Source organism: Alexandromys fortis, unplaced genomic scaffold (genome assembly GCF_014885135.2).
Source record: "Alexandromys fortis isolate MF-2015 unplaced genomic scaffold, M_Fortis_MF-2015_v1.1 scaffold_42, whole genome shotgun sequence".
Lineage (NCBI taxonomy): Eukaryota > Metazoa > Chordata > Mammalia > Rodentia > Cricetidae > Alexandromys > Alexandromys fortis.
Window position 1 is genome coordinate 404,248 of NW_026067934.1, and position 21,114 is coordinate 425,361.

The 21,114-nt window shown below is 43.3% G+C and overlaps 2 protein-coding genes across 6 annotated transcripts in view; both read left to right on the forward strand.

Annotated features, from left to right (window-relative positions):
- Window positions 1-520: 520 nt before the first annotated feature.
- On the forward strand, window positions 521-12,580 carry LOC126504025 (zinc finger protein 700-like). 5 transcript variants are annotated; one of them, XM_050146003.1, is made up of 5 exons: window positions 521-659; window positions 6,708-6,810; window positions 7,786-7,912; window positions 8,118-8,178; window positions 9,026-12,580. In XM_050146003.1, the coding sequence occupies exons 2-5, from the start codon at window positions 6,757-6,759 to the stop codon at window positions 10,782-10,784; spliced, it is 2,001 nt and encodes a 666-aa protein (XP_050001960.1). In that variant the 5' UTR covers window positions 521-659; window positions 6,708-6,756; the 3' UTR covers window positions 10,785-12,580. The 5 variants fall into 5 exon arrangements, with proteins under 5 accessions (XP_050001960.1, XP_050001962.1, XP_050001959.1 ...); XM_050146002.1 differs by having other exon boundaries at window positions 535-659; window positions 6,672-6,810; XM_050146004.1 differs by having other exon boundaries at window positions 535-659; window positions 6,672-6,810; window positions 9,029-12,580.
- LOC126504035 (zinc finger protein 124-like) overlaps window positions 545-21,114 on the forward strand; it is a 27,048-nt gene continuing 6,478 nt past the window's right edge. The window contains exon 1 of the mRNA XM_050146029.1: window positions 545-659. Within this exon, the coding sequence (XP_050001986.1) occupies window positions 657-659 (3 nt within the window). The 5' untranslated portion in view covers window positions 545-656. The remainder of the gene's footprint in view (window positions 660-21,114) is intronic.

The following is a 21,114-nucleotide window of genomic DNA, read 5'->3' on the forward strand; positions in this document are numbered from 1 at the left end:
TTTCACTTATCTCTGTGTCTTGAATATTCTCACCCCTTTGTTCATATTTATTGATTGAGAAATTATTTGTAAGAAAGCCTTGACTATCTGCTTCTTTCCCCGTTTCTGAGATGTGGTATTATCCCAAGGATTTCTAAACTGCCTTCGTCAGTTTTCTATGAGGACGTGGGTGGTCGCCGGAGACAATGTGAGATTGTCTAAGGTCACCGGCAACCTCACTTTGAGGAAAAGGCGGCAGGAATTACCCACTGAATAAGTATCTGCAAAGCCTGGTTAGCCTGCGCTTTAAATGCACGTTTTTTCCCCGGTGGGGCCCGGAGCTCTCCAGAGTAAAAACGGCCGTTGTGAAGTGTTCAGCCAGGACTTTAACCTGCGAGGAAGGAGATGCTTCCCCTGTCACTCAGGATCCAGGAGGCGGGCCCACGGATTTTTGCCCAATCAGGGAGAACGTTTGGTGGCTTTGTGAACTGTCCAATGAGGAGTTTTGGTCTTCGGTGACGGAGGCTGCACAACATTTGGGGTGCCATTGTGTGTCCCCGCCATATTGTCGTCCTGTGTCTTTGGCCGAGGCCCCCAGATCTCTCCCCTCGGTATCTGTGTTCTCTTCACTGACTGCAGGAGTCTCCGGAGGGCATCAGGACTCCCGGTCTCTGGAAATGGTGCGTGCCGCTGGGCGTGAGGAGGAGGCTGCTGCAAGCCGAGGCGACAGTGGGGACTCATCGGGCTCCGCTGGGCCGCGCTGCCCGGGTCCCACTGGGTGGACCTGGGTCAGCAGGCAGAGTCGCGGTCCTGGCCCTCGCCGAGCGCTCGCTGCTGCAGCTTCTCCGGTTTCCTGGGCTCCCGCGTCTTTGCAGTCTGGGCAGTGTAGGCGGAGAGTCGTGGGGGGATACTTGGTTTAGGGCTCCTGTGCGGGGAGGGAGGAGAACCGCGGGGTGTGGTGATCTTGGGTTCTCTGCACGTTATCTGGAAAATAGGAGACCATTATGTCTCCCCAATATCCCAATTTATTTACTAGCCAATTAATTCTCAGCCTTTGTGGGCTTCTTTGGCTCTGATTTGACGAGTACACCTGGTTATCCTTGCGAGATGGCCATTGGCAACCACGATTCTTTTATCTCAGTAGTCTTGACCACTAATATCAACAGGCAGGCAGGTTACACACGAACACTTCACACTATGGCGTGCAAATGTACAGGTTGCTGAATGTCTAGGATACAGTTAAAGAGGCTGAAGATAAGGGAGGTTCTCTTCAAATCTGAGGCAGAGAACTGATAAGATTTAGCAATGAAGATTCAGAGATGTCCAAAGCTCCTCCGCAGCGGAGGCCATTAGACCAGCCGTTTGCAGAGAGCTGGGGCCGGAGGCAGGAGACTTGGCACTGGCTCTGGAGTCCTGCGGCAGAGGCAGGGGTCCTTTCCTGCGACGTGTTTTCTGTCACTTAATAGTTGAACCTCTGATAATTCAGTAGACCATTTACACACTTTCTGTAGTCTCAGGCAGGGGTGACATCTGATTAGGTTGATGAATTAGTTTTAGTAGGGCTTTATTTTAATGATCTGATATATTTTCCGGTGTCATTATTGAGATACATTATTAATTTGTTCCCTATGTGTTTTGTTGACATTGATACTCAGAATAAACCAGTGCAGAGTTGTCACTTAACAAAATAGAGTCGTATTAGGCTTGGCACGGTCAGAAAGCTGGTAATCCCCACAGTACTGAATAACGCAGAGCAACCCCAGCCAGTTTTCTTTTCTTCTTCTTCTTCTTCTTCTTCTTCTTCTTCTTCTTCTTCTTCTTCTTCTTCTTCTTCTTCTTCTTCTTCTTCTTCTTCTTCTTTTTTTAGGGGGGGAGGGGTGTTTTGAGACAGGGTTTCTCTGTATAGCTCTAGCTGTCCTGGAACTTGCTTCTCTACACCAGGCTGGCCTCGAACTCACGGAGATCTGCCTGCCTCTGCTTCCCTGAGTGCTGGGATTAAAAGAGTGCTTCATCCTTCTCTCTCTCTCTCTCTCTCTCTCTCTCTCTCTCTCTTTCAATGGCATCTGCTTTCCTATAACCCTCAAGTTTCCTCTAAATTCCATGACCTCTATCCTTGGCCTAAAGATTCTCGTAACTCTGAACAAAAGCCTAACTTTCCAAGTCCTTCTGCCATTGCCAGACCTCCTTGCGAGGAAAATTTTGATCCATGTGCATAAGTGGCTCGGATTGATGCCTGCAAGCCAGAAGAGGGCATCAGATCTCATTATAGATGGTTGTGAGCCACCATGTGGTTGCTGGGAATTGAACTCGGGTCCTCTGGAAGAGCAGCCAGTGCTCTTAACCTCTGAGCCATCTCTCCAGCCCCTCTAGACATCCTTTTAACATGAACTTGTTTCATCAAGTGATTATGTGTGAACAAGCCAGTTTGCTTAGCAGCACTCTGGCCTCCATCTCAGGTCTTGCCTCCAGTTTCATGCTTCCACAGTGCCTGGAGGGCTCAAGTCTTAGACAATGTATAAAGGAAGAACACATTTTATCAGACACAGAGGTTACACTGTACCAAGAGAGAGAGCTTCATTAGAATCGAGTCCTGCACACTGTCCTGCTAAGAGTAGTAGCAGTTACCCCAAATGGGCTTAACCTGAGCTCTCACAGCTATCCTTAAACAGATGGTGCTATCACAGAGCAGGAATTAAGTTAAAAATCTGATCTAATCTACATGGGAAATAAAAAAGACAAGCTCTCCTGAGTAAACTGGGAGCGTGGGGACCACAGGAGAGGGTTGAAGGGGAAGGGAGAGGAAGGAAGGGGAGCAGAGAAAATATATTAACTCAATAAAATCAATAAAAAAGAAAGTTAAAAATCTCAACATAAGCCAGTTTTTCCTCCATCGCCTCCTCTCTCTGTGTATCAGGTTGTCTTTTACCTGAAGGCCACCCAGTCTTGAATGCCTCGTGAGTCACCCTTTGGATTACATCTAAATCAGAGGTTAACTCAGAATACAGACACAGTTGGTGGTGTGTGCAGTGTGTATATTCTGGGCAACCTACCACTGCGCATGCACAGATTCCTTTTTGTAAAATGAAGTACAAGTGTGCTCTTCTAACACACTATGAAGTGTTCCGATACTCCCTCACTGTTCGTCATAATCCTTGCATCCTTCATAGCTGTTTCGTGTAGAAGATAGTTTCCTACTGCTGCGAATCAAGCCAGCTGTCTTTGGCAGAAAGCTGAGCGCATCCGAGCATGCTGTATACACCCGCAGCCAAGAAGGATAAGAAACAGGAAGACTTGGAAGGCCTCGCGGAGGCAAATAATAATCCAGAGATAGGAAAGGATAAATCAACAGTAAAAAAAAAAAAAAACCTCTCTTCTTTATATTAAAGGCTAATAAAAAACCTCTCTTCTTTATATTAAAGGCTAATAATTTCAAAATTAATATATTAGAGTCAATTAGCTGATTAATGTATAAGAGTTAATTCATATGTTAGAGTCTAATAAATAGTCTAAAAACCACTTTAACTTTTGGGTTAATCAGTTAAGTATTTATTGTCTATCCAACTAAAAGATTCTTTAAATTCTTCCTGTGTGTGGTATGTCTCAGGAACAAATAATCTATCATAGTCTGCTTTTAAGGCATTTACTACTCATAAAAGCAGACTCTCTAATATGTGATCAAGCTTTAGTCATTTAATTCCAGCACTCCGGAAGCAGAGGCAGGTGGATCGATGTGAGTTCCAGGACAGTCTCATCTACAGAGTGAGTTTCAGGCCAGCCAGAGCTACATAGTAAGATCCTGACTCGAAATAAATAAACTCTGCCATACAGCGCAATCATAATTTTTCTAAAGCAGTTTATTATTTATTGTGCATGGGAGGAGGTCTGTGTGTCATGGCATGTATATGTAAGTTAAAGGACAGCTCTCTGGAGTTCATTCTCTCCTCACAGAGGTTTCCAGGAACTAACTCAAATGCCCAGTGTTTACCCAGCGATGCATCTCACTGGCTTATGTTGAGATTTTTAACTTTCTTTTTTATTGATTTTATTGAGTTAATATATTTTCTCTGCTCCCCTTCCTTCCTCTCCCTTCCCCTTCAACCCTCTCCTGTGGTCTCCATGCTCCCAGTTTACTCAGGAGAGCTTGTCTTTTTATTTCCCATGTAGATTAGATCAGATTTTTAACTTAATTCCTGCTCTGTGATAGCACCATCTGTTTAAGGATAGCTGTGAGAGCTCAGGTTAAGCCCATTTGGGGTAACTGCTACTACTCTTAGCAGGACAGTGTGCAGGACTCGATTCTAATGAAGCTCTCTCTCTTGGCACAGTGTAACCTCTGTGTCTGATAAAGTGTGTTCTTCCTTTATACATTGTCTAAGACTTGAGCCCTCCAGGCCCTGTGGAAGCATGAAACTGGAGGCCAGACCTGAGACGGAGGCCACAGAGTACTGCTAAGCGAACTGGCTTGTTCGCCATGGCTTGCTCAGCCTGTGTTCTTATACCTACCCGTGGTGGCACTTCCCACAGTGAGCTGGACCCCACCGTGCAACCAGTAATGAAAATGCCCTCAGGGGGGCTGGAGAGATGGCTCAGTGGTTAAGAGCACCACCTACTCTTCCTAAGGTCCTGAGTTCAATTCCCAGCAACCACATGGTGGCGGCTCACAACCATCTGTAATGAGATCTGGTGCCCTCTTCTGGCCTGCAGACAAAGCACTGAGGATACTGTATACATAATAAATAAATAAATCTTTAAAAANTAATGAGATCTGGTGCCCTCTTCTGGCACCATTCAGACATTCAGACAGAACACTGAGGATACTGTATACATAATAAATAAATAAATCTTTAAAAAAAAAAAAAAAGAAAATGCCCTCAGACTTGCCATTAGGCAAATTTTGTTGAGGCATTATCTCAATTAAGAGTCTCCTTCTGTGAGAGTCAAAGTTACATTTTTAAGTTTAAATTACTATGCCTTAGAGATCCATGAAACAAAAATGCAAGCCCCTTGCTCAAGGACAGGTAGTTCCTGAAATGCTGGAGGCCACATGTATTCACTCTCCTAAGCAAGTTTGTTTGGCCCATCTGTACCGCTGTGCTTGATCACATGCAGGCAGGAGGTAGTACAGGCAGGAAATACGTCAGGATGCATGTTTGCCCCAGATTGGACCTGATGGGAAATGCAGTGCATTATGGGTTTTCCTCCTTAAGCCCTTGCCATACTTAATTCTGGGCCATTTCCCAGGATCCATCTGCCTCTGTCTCCCGAGTGCTGGGTTAAAGGCACACACTATAACACCCAATTGGAGATTTATTTTTTTTTAAAGATTTATTTATTTATTATGTATCCAAACTTCTGCCTGCATGTTTACCTGTACGCCAGAGGAGGACATCAGATCCCATTACAGATGGTTGTGAGCCACCATGTGTTGGCTGGGAATTGTATTCAGAACCCCTGGAAGAGCAGTCAGTGCTCTTCTTAACCTCTGAGCCATCTCTCCAGCCCTGGAGATTTATTAAGAGACATCTAAAAAATATTAGATTCTAATATTAGGTTTATTAGAAAAGAGGGACTCCAGGGAAAGAATAAGACATGGCTAACTGTAGATACAGGCATCTTAAAGAAGAATGTCAATTAATTGGCTTTACAGTGGGTATATGTAGAATCTGGGTGCTTGTTAAATCCTTACCTCCTCTATTTTTTTTCTTTATTCCTCTCCTGTTCTGTAAAGTTTCCAGTTTATATACACTTGCAAAAAAAAAAAAAAAGCTCCATTTTTAAAATACATTTAATCTTTGACAATTTCATACACATAAATTATGTATTCTGGTTGTTTTCCCCATACCATCTCTTGTTCCTTTTCATCCTGCCATCCTGATTCCTGTCTTTCAGATCTCTTTTCCATAGGCATCATTATTCGTTTACTGTCCCTCAGTTTAATCGAGGCACCTGTGTGACTCTGAACTTGGAAATAGCCATCTGGGTTTGGTGGGCTTACCAGTGGGTATACAAGTAGATACAAGTGTTCCTTTCCTGAGAGTTCACGGTTGCTATGAACCACCTCTTTTTAAATTTTATTTCTTATTTGTGTGTACTTATGTTGTTGTGCCCAGACTTCTTACCCCCCCCCCCAAAGAGACCACCATGGAACTGGGACTTGGAATGTGTGTTTTCTGGTTCTTCTGTGCATGAAGGTGGGTGCAGATATCCATGGGGGTCAGAGATCCCCTGAAATGAGAGTTACTGATGGTTCTGAGCTGTCTTATGTGGGTGTTGGACCCTCTGCAAGAACAGCAATGCTCTTGACCACTGAGCTATTTCTCCTGCTTCCAACCTCCTCCCCCATTTTAACATTCCTAAACAAATGTAGTTTACAACAAGGTTAAAAGTTTAAGGAAATTTTCTCTAAATAAACTTGTAAGGTGGATGTATGAAGGGTACTTTTTAGATTTGGGAACAAGAAAGAAGTACTAAAATCTGAAATTTATATATAATTGTTATTGTTTTTACACAAGTAAGTCCAATATATTTATTGTCTTTGAGAAGATTATTTTTAGAAAAACATATATTGCCTCCGCAAGCAAGTATGGCTTTATTAGCATTGCCTCTAGTTTCTTGTTTGTTTACTTGTACTGTAGATTATTGTTAATGCGTTCCATTCGATTTTTATTTTACTTGCTTTTTTTTTTTTACAGTTTATTTATTTTTATGTTTGTTTGCTTTGAGACAAGATCTCACTATGTAGCTCTGGCTACCCTGGAACTCATTATGTAGACAGCAATGGCCTTGGACCCACAGAAATACACCTCTGCCTCCCATGTGCTGGAATTAGAGGTATGGACCACCATGCCCAGCTTTCAGTTTTTTCATTAAGAGTGAGCTATAAGAAACCAGGTACATGCTTCCAAATATTTTTCAGTACATTCATTGAGAATGTACTAAGGTCCCTAACAAGTTGTGACAAGAGATGAAATTGTATCCACTAAGCCAGCTTCTTTGAAACTCATCGTGCAAAGAAAGTGTTATCCAATCATTAATTTTTGATAACCATGCAAAATACTGCAAAGATACTAAAGTTATAACAGTGGCATATAGGGGCTAAAGAGATGGCTCAGAGATTAAGAGCATTGACTGCTCTTCCAGAGGTCCTGAGTTCGATTCCCAGCAACCACATGGTGGCTCAGAACCATCTACAGATCTGGTCCCCTCTTCTGGCCTGCAGGCATATATGCAGGCAGAACACTATATACACAATAAATAAATTAAATAAAAGATTCGTTGCCCTTTTTTTGGTGTACAGGCAAACATGCAGACAGAATACTGTGTACATAAAATAAATAAATTTAAAAAAAGCATATGGTTGGTATCAACTGTTTGGAAAAGCCATACCATTCTTCAGAATTAGACTGAAGAGGAATTCTTCCCAGTACCAGTTTCCATTCCACAGGAGAGGTAGAACATTTTCTCCAGCATGCATAAGATAATGTAGTCTCATGACAGTCAGTGTTGTGTCTCTTATGGTATAAAGTAATCCTAAGTTGCTATAAAAAGTTTAGGGCTGTCTGTGTAGCAGAAATTTTCAGCACAAGGGGTGATCTCATTCTGCTTTTGCTTTAGCAGATATCTCCAATCTGCTGTTAGAATTGTGGTGTGAAAAATCAGCACGTGTATAAAATCGTGTGTATGGAATAAGGACATGATTTGAACTGTGGAACATAGCATTATCTCAAGTTCTTATGAATTAAGTCTAGATCTCCAGTACTGTAAGGCTCACCCTTTCTCCTGGAAATATATATGGGCTCTTTTTAGGAGTCAGTGACCTTTGAGGATGTGGCTGTGAACTTCACCCTGGAGGAGTGGACAATGCTGGATCCATCCCAGAAGAACCTCTACAAAGATGTGATGCAGGAAACCTTGAGGAACCTGGCTTCTATAGGTGACGATGCCATTATTTTCTTACTTAGTCAATGAAAGAATAAGTAGTTTTTGCCCATTTAAGCCTACTACATGAATAAGATTATGGGGGAAAAAACCCCACCGTGGGTGAATATGTCAGGTGGGAATCACTTTATACTGTGAATTTAGCTAGAATCTCTTTTTTCCCTGTAGCAGTAATTCATTTTTCTTGGTCTGTATTTTAGGAAACAAATGGGAACACCAAAACACTGACAATGAGTATGAAAATCTCTGGAGAAAGCTAAGGTAATTTGTACCCTAGGAGACAGCAGTTTCCCTCGGGACTCTTTGTGTGCAGGCACATTTTATAAACAGGTGGCACAAATAAACCCAGCTCCACACGGTTTTCGTTTTAACAGATCTTCTCCAGATCTGCTTACACATTAACCTGCGGCAATCAGAACTAGTATTAGTAACAACTGGAGCATTGTGATGCCACAAGAAATACTTTCTCATGGTTCAGATATACTGTCTTTCTTTGTACATAGTATTATTCAAAATGTTGTGTTGACTCATCTCCAGACTTTGTGTATACATTAAAAACGAAGTTAAAAATAAAATTTCTTTTTAGAATAGAATGAATTATCAAGATAACTCATAATGAATATACAAGTATGTCAGAATCCAACATTATTTTAGTCACTAGCACATCAAAAAGGTATACAGTATTAGATATTGAAAATGTATGTATGTATGTATTTATTTATTATGTATACAATATTCTGTCTGCATGTATGCCTGCAGGCCAGAAGAGGGCACCAGACCTCATTACAGATGGTTGTGAGCCACCATGTGGTTGCTGGGAATTGAACTCAGGACCTTTGGAAGAGCAGGCAATGCTCTTAACCACTGAGCCATCTCTCCAGCCGCTTGAAAATGTATTTAAATGTAATGCAGACATTCAGCTTTTGCCTGTGGTGAAAACGATGTAACACAACTACTCACAAATACCTCTGTTTTTATTCTAAATATCCTTAAACCATATTGCAGAGCATTCAATTCAAACATTTAAAAAATTATTGTGAGAAATATAACTAGCATTCCTTGTGATAAATCAATAAACAATTTTTTAGTAACACTTTATTTTTTGCAGTAGCCAGTTGTTGGAGAGACTCTGTGAATATACAGAAGGTCGCCAGTATGCAGAGATCATTAACTGGACTCCAGAGTGTATTGTGGACCAGAAATCATGTCCAGGAGTTCCTACATACGAAAGCCATGTGTACGGAGAAGTGGTGATTGGCCATTTGTCTCTAAGTGTCCCTCCTCATCCTCACCCAGGACACAAACCATATGACACTCAGGAATATGGAAAAGAATTGAATAACCATAAGGAACCTGAGAACGCCTCCCATTCTTCCACAGCCTTCCAGAAGAATAAAAGAATTCCCACTAGGGAGAAATCTGAAACCAGACACGGTAATGAAGATGTTAAATGTCTCATGTCCGGTCAGAATGACGAAAAGACTTCTACTGGAGAAAAGCAGTATGAATGTAAGCAATGTGGGAAAGTGTTTACGTCTTCCAGTTCTTTTAGAAGGCATGAGGAATACCACAGCCGAGAAAAGTCTTACGTTTGTAAGCAGTGTGGGAAAGCCTTCCCTTTTCCTAGTTCCCTACAAATCCATGAAAGAATTCACACTGGTGAGAAGCCCTATATGTGTAAACAGTGCGGGAAAACCTTTGCCCGTTCGAGTTCCCTTCTGACACACGAAAGAATTCACACCGGAGAAAAGCCCTATGTGTGCAAGCTGTGTGGGAAAGCCTTCACTGACCGTAGTTCACTTCGGTTCCATGAGATGATGCACAGCGGAGAGAAGCCGTACAAGTGCACGAAATGTGGTAAGGCTTTTGCTTCTTCGGGTGCCTTTCGCAAACATGAACGGACTCACACAGGAGAGCAGCTCTTTGTGTGTTTGCAGTGTGAGAAAGTTTTCAGTTGTGAGAGTGCTTTTCGAACACATAAAATAATCCATTCTGGAGAATGTGTATGTAAGCAGTGTGGTAAAGCATTTACTAGTCACAGTTCGGTCAAATACCATGAACTGATGCATAGTGGGGAGAAACCCTATGTATGTAAGCAGTGTGGAAAAACCTTTAGGTCTCCGAAGCAAGTTCAAATTCATAAACGAACTCACACTGGAGAAAAACCTTATGTGTGCAAGGAATGTGGGAAAGCTTTTACTTTTCTTGGTTCCCTTCAGTACCATGAATTGATCCACACTGGAGAGAAGCCCTATCTATGCAAACAGTGTGGGAAAGCCTTTAGGTCTTCTCGTCAGGTTCAGATCCATGAACGAACTCACACCGGAGAGAAACCGTACGTATGTAAGCAATGCGGCAAAGCCTTCTTTTCTCTGTATCACTTAAGAAGGCATGAAGTAATTCACAGCGGCATGAACCCCTATGTTTGTAAGCAGTGCGGGAAAGCCTTCAGTTGGTTCAGTACCTTTCACAGTCATAAGCAGACTCATACTGGAGAAAAGCCCTATTTATGCAAGCAATGTGGGAAAGCCTTCTGTAGTCGCATATCATGGAGAAGACACGAGAAAGCTCACACGACAGTGAAGCCCTATGCGTGTGTGCAATGTGGAAAAGCCTTTCGTTCTCCCAGTTACCTCAAAATACATGAAAGGATCCACACGGGAGAGAAGCCCTTTATATGTTCGCAATGTGGGAAACCCTTCCGTTCTTTTCGTTATGTCAAGTCACACGAAAGAAGCCACACTGGAGAGAAACCCTTCGTCTGTGCGGAATGCGGGAAAGCCTTCAGTTATTACAGTTCTTTCCACAGACACAGACGAACTCACCAGACAGTACCCTTGAATACAGAACTTGAAAAGTCTTCCTAACATAGGACTGCATTCAGAGAGAACTATAAAGGTTAAGCATGTGGAACACCTTTTGGTCTTGGTCTTGGATTAAGAAAGAATGTTTGGCCCAGACGTGGTGTACCATACCTTTAATCCCTAAACTTGAGAGGCAGAGTCAGGGAATCTCAGAGTTCAAGGCCAACCTGATCTACCTACTGATTTCCCAGCTACCCAAGGCTACATAATAAGACTATTTCAGAGGGGGGGGGGGAGTATGTTTGACTAGAAAAGATGTCCAATAGCTTCCCCAGTGAGAATCTTTCCTTGTCAAAGCCCAAGAAACTCAAATAGTGGCAACCGTCCTATGAAAACTGCTCATATGTTAATTTCCATAAATGTGAATAATGTGAAGAACTGGATACAAATTTTTGTTTTCGAAAACCCAAAATCTGAAGAAAACTTTGTAAAGATATTGTACTTACTGAAATTTATTAGGGATTTGTTTCTGTCTTTCAGAAATAGTCTTAGCGTGTAACCCTGGCTGGTCTTGATCAAATTATCTTCCTGTTTTAATCTCTAGAATGTTTGGGCGAAAGATGTCTGCTTCCACATCCAGCATCAGCAGTTCATTCTTGTCTCAGTGCAGCAGCCCTGTCTGTCCTGGAACTAGCTCTATAGACCAGGCTGGCCTCGAACTCACAGAGATCCGCCCTGCCTCTGCCTCCCAAGTGTTAGGATTAAAGGTGTGCGCCACCACCGCCCAACTCAGTATTTCATTCTTAAAAGAACCTTTCTGATCTCCATGCTTTACATTTTTGCTCTAGAAAAATTATCTTTTTAAATTAATTTGAAAGATTTATCTGTATATGCATGTGTCTGTGTGTGTATTTGTGCACATTCATGTAGTGCCTGCAGAGACCAGAAGGAGGTGTCCTATCCTCTGGGGCTGGAATTACAGGCAATTGTGAGCACCATGTGGGTGCTGGAAACTGAATCCAGTCCTCTGCAAGACTGTTACACATCCTAACCACTGGGCCATTTCTCCAGCCCCTGGGAAATTATCTTTAAACTGAGTATGTGAGGTAGAAGATTGCTTGAGTATAGGAGATGGAAACTAAAATTAAAAAAAAAAGGAAAAAGGGTACACTATCTTTACATTAATTTAGTAAGGTTTCTTAAAGCAATGGTGCATACAAATTTAATGGGTCAATCATTTTGCATTGAATCAAGTAGTTTTTTCTTTTAATTTCTTAACATTGATGAGTTGATAGTTACCTGAAATGCCAAAAGGCATAAAGAAAAGTCTTGCTTTCAAGTTCTCGAGATTAATGCATCCATGGAAAAATGACTTTTTGTGACTATTGAGATTTTCCCTCTTAATTCATATGGCAAGTTCTTACCAATTTTGTAGACTGTCATTCTCTTCCATGAACAAAACCCACTCTTGTATATTTTTATTGTTAACTTTCTCTCTACCTGATTTTTTCCCCCTAACATTTCTTGTCTCTATGTCCTTTAACCTATTTTCAAGCCATTTGTAGGTTAACAAGTGTTAATTCTTAGTCGACTGGGAAGGTGTAAATGTCACTCTGTAATTGTAGATCCTCGAACATTTGCAGGCGTTCCTAGTTTTTTCATGTCGCCAGCCATTTCAACTGTACATATATAAATGTTTTTCTTGTGTAAATATTGTTTTGATGCTTATATTGTTGTATCATTGATTTTTTTTATTGTAATTTCTCCTCCAGGCATTATACTAAGAGGTATGTTGGTATCAGTGGCCCCTTCCAAAGACTATGAGTACCATGTAATAAACTGTACTAAATTTGTTCATATACAGTAAGCAAGTGTGTTTCACCAGTAAGAACTTTCCGTAGACCTTCTGGCAGGATTGGTGTTTAGCTTCCAGGGATTTATGGGGTTGGCTAGATCATAGTTAGGTGTCTCTGTGTTGAATGTAATGAGATTTGAGTATAATTCTATATTTGGTGAGCATAGAAATTGTTCCAGAAATTTGAACTCATGAGAATTACTACTCATATTAGTGAAGTGAAGGTGCTTTGTTCATTTTCACGATTCAGGATGTTTTGTGCTTTGTTGGTTTTACAAACACGTTTTCTTTTGCCGCAGTTGTCAAGGAGCAGTGCCCTGTGGTGTGAACATGGGACACTTGCCTTCACAGTGGCAGCTTTGTCTTTGCTCTGGTCCAGTTTTTACTTTCCTGAGTTACTATGCCAACATAACAGTATTTCCTCCGCTGGTCTTCACAAATACAGATGTTCCCAACTACCCATTTGGTTATAGGAAGGGGTAAACATAGCAAGAAGTTATACTCAACCTAGTGAACATTGAACCTTAGACTAGTCATTTTCAGGATGCTTACATTAGGTCCAGATTGGTAAAAGTAATTTCTTCTGCATATTATTTTTTCCTCTAAGTTAAAAAAATGGCATGTATTATTGTACAAAGTAATGGGTTTTGTCATGATGTTTTTGACACATGCATACTATGTGTTTTTTATCTTTTCTCACCCATTTTTTTTTTCTTTCCCTCTGCCCAATGGCCTTCATCTCCTCCCAAATGAACTTTTTTTTTTCCAATACAGGGTTTCTCTGTGTAGCCCTGGCTCTCCTGGAACCTGCTCTGTAGACTAGGCTGGCCTTGAACTCAGAGACACACCTGCCTTTGCCTTCTTTTGCTGGGATTAAAGGTGTGTACCACACCTGGCTCCAAATAGATCTATAGTTTCACATCTCTCTCTTGCTAAAATCTAGAGTCTGTATATGCTAAAACATACAAACTGTTGACTTGTGGAGTTCAAAACCACTTTGGTCTATAGAGTGAGTTCCAGGACAGCCAGTGTTTTGAGTCAAGATTTAAGAAGGCCTACAGTCCCTCATGGAAGGGAACGCGTGGTGAGAAGATGTCAGGATGTGTGAATCAAAGAGACAACTGGTTGACCATATTGCCTCCACAGTCAGATTGGGGCTCATCTCGTGTCTCCCACCCTCCACCCCTCTATTCAGTCCTGAATCCCAGTGCTCGAAATGGTGCCACCCAAATTGAGAGTGGGTCTCCCTGAAAACACCCCTCAGACCACGTGGTGTGTTTCTATGGTGATCCTGTATTCAATCAAACTAAGGACAATTCATCAGCACCCTGTGCCGGAGGATAGGAGCTCATCTGTTTATTTCTGGCCCCAAACTCCTCTTACACCATCCACTATCCATATAAAGGAACCTTCAAGATCTAATGGCCTGGTGGATATCTTGCCTCCGTCTAGCAGGCTCCCCTACTCTGTCACCAGAAGGCTCTTGCCTGTCTCCTGATTCTGCACTGGCCTTGAACAATGCCTTCATCTCCCAGACTGCCTTTCAGACAGAACAAGTTCCTTATACCAGTGACTCTGATGCTTACACACCCCTCCCTGCTATGCCTTTCATCTAGGACCTACTGCTTGTCAGGAAGGGTCATCCTAGAACTGCTCCATGGAGTTTTCCAGCTGTCTTCAGGGTCCCAGAGCTACCTGGAGACCTGCCATCCCTGGTGTTTCCTAATAACACTGAAGGGTTAACAGTGGCTGAGAAACCAGGAGTGGAGGCAAGAGAATTAAGGGTCAAGGACTCAAGGTCATCTTCCATTACGAAGTAAGCTCTGTTTCAAACCCAAATGACCACGTGAGTTGATGTGGTGGATCAAGAGATGCTTGCAAAGGGGTAAGCAGAATATCTAAACCCTCAGGCCCAGAGACCTGACAACCACCAGCTGGGAAAAGGAAAACTAGAAGCTGAGCAGAACGGAGAGTTCATTATCAGTTTTGTCCTTTTCCACGCTGGTTTGTTTACCTAGAAGCAACTACCAACTTTGCATTGCCAAAGAATAGGCTGCTGCCCCATCTTTAAATCCATATGAACAGTTTCTCAGAGCTTTCTCCACTTCATAAGTGAACATAGAAGTAGAATGGGGGAGCATCCTAGCGTTTAATTAAAATATTTTGAGTCAACATCCTTGTCTCATGACCCATGTTGGCATGAAGCAGGTCACTAAGCGAGTGGGCAGAAGACAGGCCCCCTCACTGAAAGCATGTGACCTCTGCTGGTTAGAATTGCTACCCTAGAAGGACTGGTTGTGAGGAGCTGCAGGGCACAAGGAGGAAAGAAGCAGGAGGCCAGAGGTAGGTGTAGCTCCTGGTTCCCGTGGGGTGGTAACAGGCTTAAGGGTGGTATTTTGTGAATAGTATTTTTAGCGTAGAGTCTTTGGGGTCATTTTAACTTGTTTGCGTGAAGAAAAATCTGTGAAGATCAGGCTTAAAGACTCTTAGGATAGGTAGTTCCTTGGATAAGGGGTTCCTGTGAATATCCATTTAGGTGATATACAGAAGAACGTTTCTTTGGAAAATTTGAAGGTTTGGGGAGGCACCATTTCAAGTCTGGGGTTGTGCATGGCAGAGGATTGCATGCTCCCCCAGTTACTTATTTATGTGTCCTTGACCATTCTCCAGTGATCTGCTCTGGGTCTTGATTTCAATGTTAAGTCTGGTGTTTGAACTTGAGAATGTACGAGATCTTGAGTTTCAACAACCTGCTTATATGAGTGTGTTTAAATGTTTCCTTTGCTTCCACTCGATTCATTTTTTAATGCAGGTACCTTATAATTCTGCCAAAGGTAGACAGTGCTGACAGGCTAGTAACATGCAGGCTGCAAATGAACTTTAAAAAAAAAAGGCAAAGAAAAGTAGAAAATGTTTTAAGTATGCAATGTTGCAGTCACAGCTGGCTCCCTGATTTCATTGTATTTGTGAAGGAATGCACCCCCCAGCCTCAAAAAAAAAAAAAAAAGAGCTGGGCGGTGGCACACGCCTTTAATCCCAGCACTCGGGAGGCAGAGGCAGGCGGATCTCTGTGAGTTCGAGGCCAGCCTGGTCTACAAGAGCTAGTTCCAGGACAGGAACCAAAAGCTATGGAGAAACCCTGTCTCGGGAAAAAAAAAAAAAAAAACAGGAGGAAAAGAAGAGAATGAGGGAATGAAAGAGGGAAGGAAGAAGAGAGGGAGGGAAAGAGGAAGAAGAAAGAAAGAAAAGAAAGAAAAAAGAGAGAGAAAGAAAAAGAAACCACTTCCCCTTTGGGCTGCAGAGATGGCTCAATGATCAAGAACACTTTCTGCTCTTGCAGAGGACTCAAGTTCAGATCCCAGCAGACACATCAGTCTACTCACAAACATCTGTAACTCCAGCCCCAGGGCATTTGATACCCCCTTTGAGCCTCTGCAGATAAGCACACACGTACATACTCACACATGTGCACATACCCACATACGGAAACATGCATACACTATATACATACATAATTTTCTGGGCCTGGTGGTGAATGCTTTTAACCCCAGCATGTGGAGGCATAAGTAAGTAAATCTCTGAGTTAGAGCCAGCCTAGTCTACATAGCAAGTTCAGGCCAGCAAGGGCTGGATAGTGAGACTACCTCAAAAATATTTTTTCAATTCAAAAGAAGAAAAGGAGCCACGTTGAACTTTGAATGTTCTATAAAGGTGATTACAGCTTCAGTGACTGGAGAGGTAGGGTTGTTGCAGGTCCAAAGCTTAATTTGTCTTGGGCTATCTTTATCTCTCTCTCTCTCTCTCTCTCTCTCTNTTCTCTGGCTTTGGAGCCTGTCCTGGAACTAGCTCTGTAGACCAGGCTGGTCTCGAACTCACAGAGATCTCCCTGCCTCTGCCTCCCGAGTGCTGGGATTAAAGGCGTGCGCCACCATCACCCGGCTCTTTTAACTCTCTTGCTAGCCATTTTTTCCCCTCTTGAGTGTAGGGGCTAATATTGTAGTTATCAGAATCTCTTTAAGGATATTAACTTAGCACAGTTCTTGACCAACCATAAGGTCAAGGTCGTCTGAGACATATAGTAGAAATGTCCTCATTTTCCGTAATCTACCTATCCAACATTTCCACCAATACATTTTAAGTCTCTTGGCTATCTTTGTAACTATAAAACATCATGATACTCTTACTACATTGGAACATACTACTGGGGTAACATGAGTATTTTCAGGGTATGGTCACTCATACTTGGCTCCAGAATAAATTATCTCTTATCTCCTTTGGGGTGAGAGTTGTATTTTTTTGCTTTCACATATTGCTAAACGGGGTGGAATTCTTTTTTGTTTGTTGCTTGTCTTTTTGGTGTTTAAGACAGGGTTTCTCTGTACAGCCCTGGGCTGTCCTGAAACTCGCTCTGTAGACCAGGCTGGCCTTGGACTCATAGAGATCTGCCTGCCTCTGCCTCTCAAGCAGTGGGTAGAAATCTTTTAATTAATTGTTTTCTTTTATGTGCATTGGTGTTTTGCCTGCATGCATGTCTGTGAAGGTGTCAGATCCCCTGGAACTGGAGTTACAAAAAGTTGTGAGCTGCCCTGTGGGTGCTGGGAATTGAACACAGGTCCTCTGGGCAGGCAGTGTTCTTAACTGCTGAGTCATGTCTCCAACCATTTTTGTTATTTTGTCTCTCCCCCGACCCCCAACTGAGGACTGAACCCAGGGCCATGTGCTTGTAAGGCAGGTGCTCTACCACTGAACTAAATCTTCAGCCCCGGATGAAGTCTTATAGCAATTAAGTGGGAATTTTGTCATCTCGCAGACCGTTTAAGTAGGGTCTGTATTGTCAGATCCGGCCAGCTGTCTCTGAGGTTGCACCCCTCTGCAGCAGCCTCTCTACCCTCAGTGCTGGGCTGTAACTCTCGCAGCTATGGAGGCGGGATTCTGGGATTCTCAGTCCCTGGATGGAGTTGAGGGAAACTGACAAGTAGTCTGGTGCGATTCTATAATTTCACTGTGAGGTGTGACTGAGGACACGGAAACAGAGATTGTTCCCTGAGACCATGAGATGGAGTGCCAGACAGAGAATGATGTTTCTTGGCCTGTCACACTCTAATCCGGACAGCAAGGGGGCTTGATTACAAACCCAGCCTAGCCGTTAAACTATCCCTGCAGCATCAGGTACCTCAGAATCAGCTCTGAGAACCAGGTTATCCAAGACGGAGTTGCTTTATCTCTAGGAATTAGCACTTCCTTCCTCAAGTCTGGGTAGAGGGTCACAGACATACTCGTGGTAGGGAACTTGCCAGTATCTGAAACACTGCAGGGAACTGTGGTCCAGTTACCACCCAGCCAAAACCTAACACCCCCACCACAGAAATGAGCAAGCTCCTCGGGCAACCAGATCCTAAACCACCAACAACTTCGAATGATGCATCCCTTCCTTCCCTCACATGCTCTGAGTCACACATTAACAAGACTTCTCCTCCCAGTGTATCACCCTTCTTTCCTCAAAGCCTTAAAATAGATACATTGCTCTTTCTGAGTAGCCCCAAGTTATTTCCTTTCAGGTCCCACAATTCTGTTTGACGTTAAATCTTGTGTTCCTGTCACTAACCTGGCAGGAAGGAGTGTTTTCTAAGGAGATGCTCTAGCTTCAACGGTACTAAAACAGTGGACCCCAGGTAGGCGATGGTGGCTCAGGTCTTTAATCTCAGCACTCAGGGGGCGGGGGCAGGTGGATCTCTGAGTTCAAGGCCAGCCTGTTGTCAGAAAAGCAAAACAATAACAACAAAAGAAAACAGAAACCCAAGGAATTGGGATTTCTCCAGGAATCTCGTGTTGGGAGAAGAAAAGCCCGGATCAGCTGGAGCTGGAGCTCTTCTCTCCAAAATGCTTCCCTCCTCCAATAAAGAGATTAGTAACCTCAAAGAAATTATCACATTTGAGTGATGGTGGGATCATGCCTTGTCCTGGACTGTGCCTAGGTCCCCAGACTTCCTTCTCACTTTAGTCATCCCAAGATGGACTGATGGGGATCACTGAATCTTTTTTTTTAAAAATATTTATTTATTTATTATGGACACACTATTGTTTGTATATATGTCTGTAAGCCAGAAGAGGACACCAGACCTCATTGCAGATGGTTGTGAGCCACCATGTTGTTGTTGGGAATCGAACTCAGGTCCTTCGGAAGAGCACACAATGCTCTTAACCACTGAGCCATCTCTCCAGCCCGGATCACTGAATCTTTTTGCTCCTCTTTCCAATATAACCTTATTTGTAGTTCTTCTTTTCCTTCTTTTTACTCTTAATTTGTATGTTTTAGCTGTCTCCACAAGATTGGGTGGCTGAATCTGACTTCAGATAGAGACTGTGATCTCAGGTTTGGTGACAGCCACCAGGAACAATCTGACTCATCGTCCCTCTTGAATCTGACCCTCACGGGTATCTGAGGGCCAGGCTGAATTGTGTAGCATCTGTTGTTTCAAGACTGGCTATTTAGAGGCAGGTGATATTGAGCTTTTAGAAGACATCAAAAGTCAATGGGGAACCGGGCAGTGGTGGCGCATGCCTTTAATCCCAGCACTCGGGAGGCAGAGACAGGAGGATCTTTGTGAGTTCGAGGCCAGCCTGGTCTACAAGAGCTAGTTCCAGCACAGGCTCCGAAGCAACAGAGAAACTCTGTCTCGAAAAACCAAATAAATAAATAAATAAATAAATAAATAAATAAATAAATAAAAAGTCATTGGGTCAAGTTAAATGCTTGGTCATTGTTAAAGTATAGGACTTTTGCTAGTATGCTTGGCCTCTGTCTATAAATTACACTTTATGTCTTCAATAATTGTGTTCCTTCACATATATGTTTTCTATGCTACTGACTGAATATGGGAAGGTAGAGAAATCTGCATCATTTCAATTCCTCGAGTGTGATAATATCAGTTTCTCTTATTCCAACGAGACCTGGTCTTTCTTTTGTCTTCTATGACGGGATGAGTTGTTTCCATAGAGACTGGAATTCCCTGAACACATCTGTGACCCCATTGGAAACGGAGGGAACAAGAATTGTCCGCTGAGCAAGTGCCCCGTCAGGAAAGCCGGGACAGACTCTGCTTATGCCCCTTTCCCCTAGTGGAGCCAGTGTGGACTAGTGGGGTAAACTGGGCTGTCGAGCAGCCTTGCGCCTAGAATTCATGGAATCTCACTCGGGTAGGTGGCTGTGCTCCAAGGGGCGGGTCTGTGTCTTGATGGCCAACCAGGCAAGTTGTTTCGGGATGCAAATCCAATGAGAAATCCAGACATTAAGAATATGACCGCTACACATCACTGAGACATCCCTTTTGGTCCCTGCCATATTTGGTATCTGGGTCCTTACGACTGTGGAGGGACTCTCCAGGTTTCTCCCATAGTTTTCGGCCTCCCCTCCACTGACAGCAGGAACCCCAAGCAAATACCAAGACACCATGTCGCCGGAAATGGTTCGTGTGACCGGGTGTGTGGGAGTAGGGCGCCGTTTTAGTTTGCGAATGAGTCTAATCCGGCTCCGAGGAGCCTCGCAGCCGCGATCGTTCTGGGTGGAGCTTGGCCTGCAGCCAGAGCGGCTGAACTGTCCCAGGCTGAGCGCTCGCTCCGCTCCGTGCAGCGGGTGCGTCTGTGCCCTCCTCCGCCCGTCTGGCGGTGTCCGCAGAGGTTGGTGAAGACTAGGTACACAGGTTGGGAGAGCGTACACCAAAGGAGAAAAGAGGTGTGGTGACTCCCCGAGTCCTGTCACAAACATGCAGGGACATGTGTCTTTTTACACTGTCACGATTTATTAAAGAACATTAATGTTATCCTTGGCTGCGGTTTTCCAACTAAGCCCAATTTTGCTGACTCGCAGACCCTGGGCAATCACAGCTCTTTTATTCCCATTTTAAATCACTGATATTAAACCATATATTAACATTTCACACAAAAATAAACTAATGCGCAGCTTGCAGAATGTAGAAAGGCTTGGGAGTCTAGGCATTGGGGACAAACAAAGGTCTATTGGGGACGGAGTAAGTCTCATCAATCAGCCAGGCGGGACAAACTGCCCTGAAACCGAGGACAAAGGCAGGGGACCTTGCCTGTGGTTATTTCCCGGCTCTTTGGCAGCTGACCATGTAATCACTGTCCAGCCACACTCTGGTCTTGGGGTGCTCCTTCTAAATAGGCTCAGGTGAGGGGCTTGCAGATAGTGTCCTTGCTAAGCACACGTGTCTGCTGTTTTTGATGAAACAAAAGGAGTTGTTTGTTGATGTAGTGAGTTTGGGGCCCCTGGTGTGCTGGCAGATAGTGGTTGCTTGCCCTTTCTAGGGTCTTATGCTTAAAATTCAAGTACATCAGGTCAAAACTGTTGCTTAATAAAATGGAGCCATCTTAGGCTTGGCACAACCGAACGCTGATGAGCCTACAGCATAAATTAGCTCTGGGCAGTCACCCTCTGTATTGTCCTCTGTCTCAGCATCTTAGCGGCGTCTGCCTTTCAGATTGCTCTAATTTCATTCTGTCGCTGTAAAATACCTGACC